This window comes from Haemaphysalis longicornis, unplaced genomic scaffold, assembly GCF_048455015.1.
Source record: "Haemaphysalis longicornis isolate Haplotype H1 unplaced genomic scaffold, Haemaphysalis longicornis Haplotype H1 scaffold_9, whole genome shotgun sequence".
NCBI lineage: Eukaryota > Metazoa > Arthropoda > Arachnida > Ixodida > Ixodidae > Haemaphysalis > Haemaphysalis longicornis.
Window position 1 is genome coordinate 31,702,036 of NW_027526460.1, and position 12,361 is coordinate 31,714,396.

Sequence of the window (12,361 nt, forward strand, 5' to 3'; positions counted from 1 at the left end):
CAGTTTTCATTACTACGCCAAAAAAAAAAAAAAAAAAAAAGCGACGACTCATCGGGAATCTCAGAATGGCCGTAATTGTGACAATGAACTTGTACGCTGTGGCTCGTAGCAAGCTCGATCTTTCCAGACTATGGCTTTGAGCCTTCAATAAAAGCGTAAATAGAAACAAATCAGGAAGCCTCGATCTCTGAAATTGAGTTTACAACGGCAATCTCAATCGCTTTTACTGGTAGCATGACGCATTCTTGCATTTGTGGGATGCCCTGAAATGGTAACACTACTTAACTGCCCCGAAATTCTTTCTAAGAGCTTACGATATTTTTTGTGTTCAAAAGGCAACATAAGATTACTGAATTTTTATCAGTGCAGAGATATAACTGTAACCGCTCCAACGGGTCTTTTAAATGAAACGTACTTTAGCGACTCTGAAGGAAGGTTTGATGAATAACGGTTTCGGATAGCTTATTTACGGCTTTCGTCGCAAGTGAACTTGCGAATTCAATTGTCAACGCACGCAGTACAATCAATATCTCATGTTTAGCTAGGTTTACGTGACAAGCAGGTTTACAGTGTGCAAACCAAGCTTCTGGGACCTCACAGTGAGCACAAATTTTCTGTTCCGGCTGCTCTGTTGACCATTTGCGTTCCTTTTAAAATCTAACAGGTGCCTGCAACAGCGAGATGTGTTTGCATTCTTGCGTATAAGGTCGCTTACGAACCCTAAAGATGGCAATAAATGAAGTTGCGCTGTTGCAGATGTAGTAAAACATTTCCTTTTTATTTCTCCTAGCGAATCAGCGCAACGGGTTCCCGGTAACTACTGTGTTTTGTAAACTGGATATCGACTTTGTCTTGGCATTTACTTCTTGAGGATTGGTTAAAGAATAAAATTATTTTTTTCGGGAAAGGGGGGGGGGGGTCCTGCCAACGTTGCAAGAGCAGCGAGAAGAGAACGCATGTAACGCGAAAAGCCAAACTATGGTTATCACTATTACTTACAATCGAAACTACACTAGGCGTCGTGTTCTGTAGCGGTGAAAAAGCAGTACTTTAACTCATATTTTCAAAACTGATTAACCCCCTTTTGGTCCGAGATTGTCCAGGAATTGGGGCTCGCCTTTTTCAACATTGTATTGAAAGCAAGCATTGTGGGAAAAATTAAAAAAAAAAAGCCAGCGAGTCATGGCACACACCCCTCACACATGTGGGCAACAACGTGCATTATATTACGCGTTTTCTCTTTCTTTAAACTTAGGTCCACCTTGAAAGGTTAAGACGTGACCATATTAGGCATTTGGTTATGCTGAGTGAGACACGTTTCTGGACAAGGTGATTCGTGTCGGATTTGAAAATGATATATACGAAAATGACACACGGATTGCCACATGACAGACGCAAACTCACAACTGCTTAATTTTACCGAAAAATTCCCCCTAAATACTCTTGCGCATCCATAGAAACGTATTTTAAATAATACGTAAAATTAGCAACTCGATACAGTTGAATAAATGTTTATTCCTCCTCCTCAGTATAAACAACGACTGTCCAAAAATGGTATTTATTTTAGGAAAGGTACGGGAAGGACACGATCACACATGGGCGATAGCGCACGGGTCGTGTGCAGCGTAAATGTTTTTCTTTGTTTCTTCTTTCTGTAAGGACACAGCGCAATTTTACGAGGGTGTGGAATTTGCACGCGTATGCGTCTTGTCGCTGCTTACCCGTTTCGCGTACTAAACTTTTATCCTTTAAATAATCACCACGCCACCTTCAAAAAGCACCCTTAGACGTTCCCGAAACGGCAGACGACTGCACTCAACAATAAGAAAAGTGCAATGTGTGGAAGCAATGTTTATAACAAGTTTCACACTCAAGCTGTGACCAGGGCGAAGATGTTTCGTGGAATTAAACCAGCGCATTAACCCGCAACGGCCGCTGATTATTGCGTTTCTACAGGAAATGCGCAAGCAGAGGTAACTAAGTCATTGCTTACTGCCAAACGAGCACACATATTGGCTGTTTTGTCGTGTGCAGCACGCGTCTTGCGCCGCACGCAATGGGAAAAAGCAGACGACGCGAGAGCGCCATCCACACTAGGAGCGGTTCGTCCCGCCGCCGCCAGGGGCCGACTGTGTTCGCGCTCGGGGCGAATAGGGACCGGGCAGCTGGACGGGTGGCGCCACCACTCGGCGCTCCCCTCGTCAGTGGAATGAGCCGGTGCATTGGACTACACAGTCTCACGTTGTTTTTGTCGTGTTTGCTTCGGTGCTTTGTATGTTTTGGTGGCGTTGTGAGCAGACATGTGAGATGAAACGAAGTCTAGACAGATGTGTTGGGTTTTTAGATGCAGTAATGACTACGTAAACTTGTCGGACGCGTCTAAAGTTTGGTATCGGCTGCAATGGCATGAGCGCTTTTTGCAGCGATCTGCGCTTGGCCCCACCCGTTCTGAGTACGAATAAAACTGCTATTATTAGTATTTTCTTCTTAAATGGACTATCGGCTACGCAAACTTATTGGATGCTTGTAAGGTTGGGGAAGGGCTACATTGACACGAGCGCTTTTTGCAGCGCTATGCGCCTGGCTCCGCGCGATCTGAGTAGGAATAAAACTATTAGCAATATTAGAATTCATTTCTATCACTTTAAATTATCTTCACTGGTTTCAATGACTACGGTTTCCACGCGAGCCTTAGCGCTGGGATACCTCGATACGTGTGCTTTAAATAGAAAGGCACCTGCATACGAGATGGGTTACCGTGTAGCCGTAGAAATGTTGCGGTAGTTTACACTTTCTGTAACCGTGAGCTTTGTACCTTCGGCTTTGGTGAGCGACACTGTGACAGCATGGGAGCCTGAAAGACGAAGTGGAAATCCCACATTTGTGGTAGTAATTTGATCACGAGCCAAAGTTATTCACCAACTCAACAGCCCAAGCTACAAACCATCCCTCCTCCCCTTCCCGTTTTACCACCTGCGTAGAATAAAGGCTGGTACCGATAGTTAAAAAATGTGGCAGTGTTAACGTCAGCCGGTGTTTTTTAATGCTTAAGTATTCTTTACGGAGTTCCTAAAAAAATCGTGTAATGCCTGGTGAAGACACCAAAAACGCGCGATTAGTTGCCTCAAATATGAGTGCATGAGCCCGAGTCCTCCACCACAGACGCATTTCCGACACGCTGGAAAAAGTTTAGATTTGGAGAGAGGGCATGGAAGTTCGAAATTAAACAGCGAAATCATCTAGACCTCCGTCTAATGATTATGATGGTGAACACAGAGCTTTCTTCGTGCGAAATCGAATGGGAAATGGTCAAAGTCAAAGACGCTGCGATCAAAAGACCAAACTGCGTGCTGGTAAAATTCGACGCTTAACTAGTCAAAGTTTAAATCCAGAAGGCAACCAAGGAAACCCATACAATAGAGCTTTGCACTAAACCATGTCGTTAGACGGAGGTGTGCATGATTTTTCAAGCGTAGGTGGCAGCTTGTAAACCGACCGCAGCATTCAGTTGTGAAGCTGAGTACAGGTTTCGGACACCCTACTGTCTGGCGTCCTTCAGCCACGCAGGAATTGGTTCTTGAAAAACCATTTACGAACTAGCCAGCAACCATTGCAATTCTTGTAAAGCAATGCTTCTCCACGACAAGCAATAACGTTCTACTATCATGCGGTATTTATTCTATCAACGATTACCGATGACTGTAGTAAGAGCATTTCTGTGAAATTAAACACGTTTCAGCCGTAGGTAATGAAGTTAAGGAAGCGTGTTCCGTCACAATTTCTGTTTTGAGGTAAATCTTCGAAGACACCCCCAACTTTGTCTTTCGCTTGTGCACGGCGTCGACGCCGTTTCGTCATCAACTGCCAAATGCCAGCGCCGCAGCATTCCTAGATCGGTTGCACACACCGGCTTTGTGGGAGCATTTAGCGGCAATATACTCCTCGGTTAGTGAAACTGCATGCGGGCATGAAAAAATTGCATGAAGAAACGAACTTTCACTTCCAGCTTGACTTCCAGGTTGGCGCATTGAGCGTCGTCTGCTATTTGTAAATACTGAGTATGGGCGTAAATAACAAACATGGCATGCCTCGTAAACGTCACATCCACGCTCAAGATTTACCCGTCTGAAAAATGCAGGGGGGGGGGGGGGGGGGTTACGTACGCTTTGCAAGCCACACCGCAGAAAAACGACAGAAAGCCATGCACAACTACGCTGCGCTGACCGCCACCGGCATTCCACTGACGAGCGGTTCGCCACGGGCGGCGCTGTTCGCTGAAACGACGGTGGTGCCATACAACGGCCGCCCGGTCCCTATAAGGAAGTTGCTGGTTTGCGCGTTTCATGATTGGATGTTCCCTTACTGTGTGGCTTTGCTTAGTTGTATATTGACGGTTGCTGTGTATCTCTGCGGTAGCGAATCTTCTCGGGTTAGTCGCTCGCGATAATCGCGCGTGCACACGTGTACAACTTCCAAGCAAGTTTGTCGGAGCGTCCGTCCTTATATTTATTGGTATTTTTAAAACTTGCGTGGTAATTGCGGCGTTGTGTTAGTCTGCTGAGTAGAATGCCTTTACTGTGCTTACCAGACCGGGAGTCTTCGACCTTGCCCGTTGCGCGCAAGGTAGGCGCTATTTCGAGTGGTGTTGATGTGCTTTCAAGGCGTCATCTTACGTTTATCTGTTCCATGTTTCATGTTTATGTTCCATGTTTCTTTCAATTCATTTGACCAATTGAGATGATCTATTTTAAATAACATTGCCTGAAGTGTAGAGAAATCGAAGGGACAGTTGTCTTAGTACCGCAGTAACAAACGTTTCTTTTCTATAGGGGAAGAAATGTGAAAGCACAACACGCAGCGGGTATATAGAAAGTGTGCTGCCGTTTCTATGCTGTTAATGTCAGTGGTAACTTGAGACTTCAGGATAATTATCCAATATCCATAATTAGTGGTTGCTACTTCACGAACCGCGTTAGAAATTAGCCACTCTTGCATTTTTATGCCGTCAATGTCGGTGGTAACCCGAGAGTCGAAATAATTTCCGACAACGCTCAGGTGATAAGTTCTTGCATCACTATGTGCACCCAACATTAACCCGTTTCTGTGCTTCCTTGAACTTAGAAAATATACTGCGAAAGCAGATTGCTACATTCTGTATTCGATCTGTATAACCTGTCCAGATGCAGACTATGGCTGACTGTGGAGACATTTGTCTCTACACTGGTAGTTTGCGACAATTGTTTTCCTTTGTCTGAAGAACAGAAATTAAAACGAATTATTTCCATTCCTTACATATACCTCTGAAATCATGGCTGTGGCATTCACTGTGGCTGAAGAGATCTTCGGCACGCCGAGGCGTCGTCGTGACAAGTGTGGCAGATTATGAATGCATTGTGAAAGTCATAAAGCCACGAAAGAGGGCCTCTTGAGTGTTGCGTATTATACAGACGTTCACCACTCCGCATGGAGCAATGATAGGTGAGCCTAAAAATGTTCAAATATTTTTATATTTAAAATTGTTTCGCCTGAAAACGTTACCAGGGCTCGTGCTGCAAAATAAATTTTAGCACAACTTGCGTGGTAATTGCGGCGTTGTGTTAGTCTGCTGAGTAGAATGCCTTTACTGTGCTTACCAGACCGGGAGTCTTCGACCTTGCCCGTTGCGCGCAAGGTAGGCGCTATTTCGAGTGGTGTTGATGTGCTTTCAAGGCGTCATCTTACGTTTATCTGTTCCATGTTTCATGTTTATGCGTAAATTTATGCTTCGATATTTTTATACTGTTTTTATTTTCTAGGAAATAGGGCGGACCGGGACTTAAATCAATGGAACAAGGAATGCATACTGCCATTTTTCTGGTTCTTGAAGGCGTGTGTTCACCGTTCTTGAAGGCGTGTGTTCACAAAAAGGAAACACATGAAAGCCGTCGTACGGGATGAAATCATTGCATTCTACAAGTAAGTACGCACTCCCAGTTCTGGAACTTTGATGGTCCCTTTTTAGGTAGTTGCAATATACGTAATGGCTTCGGAACACCATTTCAGTGACAACTTGACCTGTGGGTGAAAACGACAGTAAGAGCTTTTGGGAACACGTTGGAAAAACTTTCCTGAAAATGCACTCCGAGGAGGCCCTGCCAGGAACGCCTGCATCTTAAAGGGGCACTGACACAAAAATTTTGCATCTTGTTTTTTTTTGTTGCGATAAGTAGCTAGTAACCTACTTATAACCTGTAGAAACCTCATTTGCTTCAGTGTGCAACGGTTGTTTAATTAGAGGCATTTTCAATGCGGCCACTCGCAGTTTCGGTTTCAGCGAGTGCCGCGAAACGATGGATTTTGTGTGAACAAAGCTGACCACGTGACCGTCGGAGGGATATCACAGAGCCGCCGTAGCACTATCGAATCCACATCGACGGCAGTTTCTGCGAATGCCCCCACGTACTGATCTCGTGAGGCGCTTAATTAAAAAGCGACCGTGGATGTGACGCAGGCGCTGCGAGTGCAAATGCTACCGCGGCTAAAGAACGACGCGCGACGCTCGAGAACGGTGGGTGGCAAGACGCGTGCTGGAAGCAGCCGGCCGGTCTGCCTACAGGTCCGCCTACAGATGTGTTCGGCTTAGCACTGCGGCGGATATTCGAGTGCCGCTCTCGTAAGTGGTGCAGATGACAATTTTTAATGCAACCCGCCATCGCATCATTAACTCCTTTCTCATGTAAGCCACCATGGTCGTGACTTGGGGACAATTTCGTGCAGCGGTAACAAGCTATACTCGAGCTACCTGCGCCGGCCTGGGCCACTTCGCGGCCGTGGCCGCCGCCTGCACAGCGACCGTGCGGCTAGCTCAGTGGGCTTTTCGTGCCTCCGCCGCGTTTTCGCATCCAATGGCAATAAACAGTAATAGAAACAGAGTGCCTGGAATCGCTGTAGAACTTTGGTCGCGGCCAGCTGCCCGATGAGCTGACGAAATCACGGCGCCTCCGCTGCCAACGGTCAGGTCGTTCGTTCTCGAGAGCAGAAGCTCCACCCTCCGGCCCTCCGATTGAAGCGGCGAGCCGGGCGAGCCGCGAAAAACGCCGGCAGTGCGGAAGCGGCAAACACAAACTCGTGACGTGTTTGGACGTTGTTTATTTACACAATATCCTCGGGATGTCGATTGCGCGTGGTCCTCTGCTGGCTGCTCGGTTGCGTTTCGCACACTTTAAAATTGATTTTAAATATGTTCTAGGCTGTATTCGCCGCTGATATTTTGCAGATGATGTATACGTGTTCCCACCAATGTATCTCCGAAGTTATCTCGCCTTCAAAATTTTGTGTCAGTGCCCCTTTAATTTTAGTTGGGTAAGTTGGCATTTTATTTTTGTGGGACTCAATTTATGGTAGTGTTTATTAAAGCTGGCAGTTTATTTTTCCGGGATTGAATTTGTGGAAGTTTTCTTTGTAGCGAAATCTTACTGTTAAAAATAAATCGTGAACTCCAATATTGGGAAATACCTTCACATTCAGCCTGTTTCGGATGCTTCAACATGTGGAGAAAAAAACTATTATTTTGCATTCAAGTTTTGCAAACATTTTGCTTTCACAATGAGAGTTGCTGCTGTGATAATACGGCACCACGACCACGCCCAGTGCGGTTGCTTTCCAGAATTAGAGAACGGCCATTGACAGTCTGTGCTAATATTTTTTGTTCATTGTTAGCAGCATTCCCAGAAAAAAAAAAACCAAGAAATCGCTGATATTTCAATCAATTACTCTGCTATAAAAGGGGTATCCTAAGCAACTCACTTATTTAAAGCCATCGTCTAACAAAATTTTCTTGTTCCTTCCTTAAAGGTACATGACGTGGTCCAGCTATTCTCGAGGTCCAGTTATTTTGAGAGAAGAAAATGGCAGCGTAAATATTGTCTGCAAGAAACACATCATGGATTTTCCGCCTGCGTTGTCACATCAAGATGTGGTCATCCTCCTCGCCGTATATTTCATCTGAATCTCCTGAAACTTATGCGACTTTGGAGAGTTCTTGGGACTTTTGCAGAGAGTTCTTGGCCATTTAACAGTGGCCTGGTGTCATTTAAGTTGGAAGCTCTGTTGAAAGACTTGATGTGGTCACTCTGCTTGGGGTTTTAAATTATTGTTAGGCGTTGAAGCCTATTCGGAAAGATATGTCGTGGTTCAAATGATTGGTAGGTGCAAGCGGCATGTCAATTGCAAAAGTGAACTCGTGCTTTCGTTTGTAATTTTTCATTATTGGCACAAAGCGCACGTTGCCTTTGCAGCTACTCTGTTACTCTGTAATGTAGTTAATGGCACTGCACTGAAACGTTTTATTCAAGTGCAGATCGTAATTTTTTTCCATGGCAGTGCTGCGGTTGATGGGTGCAAACGTGAGAGTAATTATTTACACAGACGGTTTGGGGCTTTATTAATCAATTTTTGTACTGTATGCTGACACCTAAGCCCTAGAAGAATGCGAAATATACATATTTGGCTTGAAAAAGTTGTTTACTTTGGTCTAAGTTGCATTTCTTGTTGTTAGAGGCAGTGCTTTGGTCACAAGCATACTGTCGTCATGATAGTAGGGTTTGTATAGCACGCAACTGTGAATTTTACCTCAGATAAATGTTCCGGCTGGAAAAATGCTTCCAAGTTCGCTTGGTAAAACTGGTCACCTGTATGTTTCAACGCAACCTGGCTTGGTTATTTGGCATGTCTGAATTGTTCTTGAGGGAATTAATAACGTCTTTAGAGTTAGGCTGCGTGTTAAATTTTAAAATGCGTAACATGCTCCGAGCTATCTGGTTTGTAAAATTTTGTAAGATTCACACTGGGTGCTATGAGCTTTTTTTTGGATAAGTTATTTTAAATACCTACAAATTGTCGGGGAAGCAACGCGGCTTCAGTGAAAGGCTTTTTCAGGGCGCGTATATAGTCGGTTTTGGCTACAGTTAGCTTGATATTGATATATAGTGTATGTTTTATTTGTTCAATAGTGCCACATGCTTCCGGTAAGTTTTTCTGTGCAAATGTTATATTGTTAGTATTGGCTCCGGTGTTCTTTTCCTACATTCTTGCAGGTCTTGTGATAATCCAACTGCGTATGGCTTATATTTTTGGCTTTTCCCTACAATTTAATAGAAAACTGAATATTTTGGAACCGGAATGCGTAAACATGGTATGGCAAGCGCTGTGGGTACTTCCGCACTTGCGGTACCTGATTTCATGTGATAAAACAGCATATTTTATGCTCACTGTTGTGTAATGTTTTTTGAGTTAGTGCGAGGGTAGATGTACAAGTCTGTTTGTGACGCGGTTGCGCTTAAATCCATCTTTATTACCCATGTTTTTTTAGCAAAGAAGAACGGTAATATATTAGCGAAAATAGGAAAATGCCACTTAGATCGTTTTGGCCACTTCATATTGTTTTGGTATTTGATCCTGTACGCTGGTCGTTTTCTGCCCAAGTGGGAAACAGATATGTCTCCGTATCTCAAATGTACGCAATAATACGAGCGAATAAAATTTGCTTAGTGTTTTGAAAAGCATTGTATCAGTGCTAATAGTTGGTTTGGTATGTATTTTAATGCGAGTCCGTTTTTTTTTTACATGCAGCCAAAACCCAGAACAGGATGCGGCGGATGAAGCCAAAGTCTCTGTGTGCCGCTCCAGGTATCTCAGACCAGCTTTTATATAGAACTGTGCTCCGATAGGCAACTGTTGGGAACTGTCAGGGACCACACTGCTGCGGCGGTTTCTGTTTTCCAATTGTTGGTATCACTGTGGGCCATATGTCAAGGCTGCGTTAGAATGGTGCTTGCGGTTTCCTTCTGATACCAATGCATCCGCCAGCCTGGCAAATGACCTCAGTTTATACCAACAGGAAAGCAGATATATTGGAAAAGTGGAGTCCCATAGACAGCTTCTCAACGCCTATCGGAACACCGTTTTATATAAACAGCTGGTCTGGAGGTACCTGGAACGGCGCACCGGGTAAATCCATAATCATTTACGTGGATCAGTGTTCCAGTAACTTACACTACCCGTTTATTTGGAACAGTGATCCGTATACTTTTATTTGGAACGCCGATCCAGATAATTTAGCTGCAAAAATATGTGGTGCACTGTTCCACTTACATTTTCAGGATATGTGGAACACGGTTCCAAATATATAAGTGGAACTTTTTTGCAAAAAAGTTCCAGTTACTAAGTGGATCTTATGTGGATCCAGATTAAGAGTGTACATGAGACGACGATTACGACAACGACGGCGACAGGAGACGCCAACAGCCCCAGCCCCTAAGGGGCTTCGCCCCTAAAAGCGAAGTACGCTGAATGTCTACATAAACAATGTAATTTGTGCGGCTATCGTGCTAAGAGTGATAGCACAATAAAATAATAAGCAGTCATTAGGCATGTTATTTTTCTTTGCCACCCCAGGAACTTCGAGTTTACAAACAAAATTGACCACCAGCACAGTTATCAATCAACTTACTAGAGCTTTCTTATATACCTCGGGGTTCGTTTTGTTCACGTAAATCTAGTTTGAGCCTCTTGGCACGTTCATCACTCGACAGCGAATCACCGAAGCATTCGATTCGCTCAAACGTTTAGTTTCCAGTGTATTTCAGCAGACTCCGTCTATACTAGTTTGAACTCGAGTTTTAGCACCTCGGATGCCCCGTAGTCCCCCCCACCCCTTTGCATTTGATCGGAGTGATCTGCTGACGTGCTAACGCCTTCGTCCGCCGTCTCCTCCCCTGTCGCAGCCCCGCGGCCTCGTGAGCAGCGTTCGTCGCGGGCGTTCCAGGCCAGGTCGGCGTGAAGCGCCCCATGCCCTCCGCGGATGACCGGGCCGAGGCCAGCGCTGCCGGCCGACCTCGCCGCAAGGGCCGCATCCAGCATGGCCCTGAGCGGGAGCACCGTTTCTACGAAGGCGAGTGCTGGTGGCGAAACAAAATTCTGGGAAAAACCAGTAATAATATTGCTGCTATAGCCTCTCCCTCCATCTGACACGGAGGACAATCAAGACTTACATTTCGACTAAAAAATTGATAGTATTGATAAATGAGTACAGCCTGGAAGGGGATGATATGTACTTCAAACTTGGATGCGCTGGTTCATACAGCGTCTCTTATCTCGTATCTGACACTTCTACAATCTTACTCGAGCGAGTACATCCTTGGAGAGGTCTCTAGATGTTCATTTAATTTAGGTAATTTTGTGATTGTCGTGTGACACAGTAACCATCTACTGCCGGTGAAGAGCACCTTCGGGCGGGGGACATAACGCGACTTGAATTTTGCGGAATTTGAAATAGAAAAAAAAATATTTAAATCACCCAGTACTAATTAAGCCTTGATAAATAGTATAACTAATACTCACGATGTAAAAAAAAAAAAAACATCCCAGGGCCATCTCCTTTAACGTGAAACCTGGGGAGGGGCGAAACATGCAGTGCAAAAGTGCATTCTTGACGCCTTGGCGTTTTTGCCCATGGAGATGAAACCGTTGGGGGGTAGAGGTATACAGTTTTGCTGTAAAGGTCTCTTGTCTTTGAAGCACGAAGCTCTTTCGCGCGAGGCGTAAACGAGTGTCCCGGTGTTTGTTTAGTACGCGTTTCGTTCTAGCGCGAGGCGTAAACGAGTTTCCCGGTGTTTTGGTACCATGACCACACGAGATGACGATTACGACAACGACGACGACGACAGGAGACGCCAACAGCCCCAGCCCCTAAGGGGCTCCTAACAGATAGACACACAGGCACGCTTCCTGTGTGAGGTAGGGATATGCATTGAGCAGCCTCACGGGAGGGGCAATATCTCTACTGATCCGTTTACTCCTCCTCCATTCACAAAGAGGAACAGGATGGGGCTTGCACCCCGCACCTTATCGTTTGCTTACCTACGTGTTTGAAGCCGCTGCTGGTTAGCCCGGAGGGCATATCAAACAGTAAAAGGTTGTAACAAAAGGACTTTGTCAGCTAGGCAAACGTACGTCACGGAGTCCCTTTTCGTCAGCTATAACCGCATAGGCATACATGCGGACGGAGAAACTCTTGTCTGGAGCCAGCTACACATTCAATTATGTTAACAAAAGAGCCACTAAAAAGGAATATCTGACTCGGTAAAATGTCCTTAAAGTGTGGGGACATTTCGCTCCCGAGCAACGTTTTTCGACCGGGCTTATTCAAATAGAGGTGATGAAACCAGTGAAGCCATTCATCCTGGCGATTTAAATCGTATCACTAGTGGCCGGTGAACAGCCGGTAACACCAGATTTCTATTTAGAAAGCACAACAGCAAAAAAAGAAAGAAAGAAAAAGAGCGGAGGAGGGGAAGTGGCTTCCGTCAAAAACAAACAAAAA

At 45.0% G+C, this 12,361-nt stretch overlaps 1 protein-coding gene across 2 annotated transcripts in view; it reads left to right on the forward strand.

Annotated features, from left to right (window-relative positions):
* Window positions 1-12,361, forward strand: part of LOC144152432 (suppressor of lurcher protein 1-like) — a 481,850-nt gene that overhangs the window by 160,250 nt on the left and 309,239 nt on the right. Inside the window, exon 2 of one of the 2 annotated variants that reach the window (XM_077683699.1) lies at window positions 10,764-10,930. The exons of the other annotated variant lie outside the window; for it this stretch is intronic. Within the exon in view, the coding sequence (XP_077539825.1) occupies window positions 10,841-10,930 (90 nt within the window). The 5' untranslated portion in view covers window positions 10,764-10,840. The remainder of the gene's footprint in view (window positions 1-10,763; window positions 10,931-12,361) is intronic. 2 annotated transcript variants of the gene reach the window in all.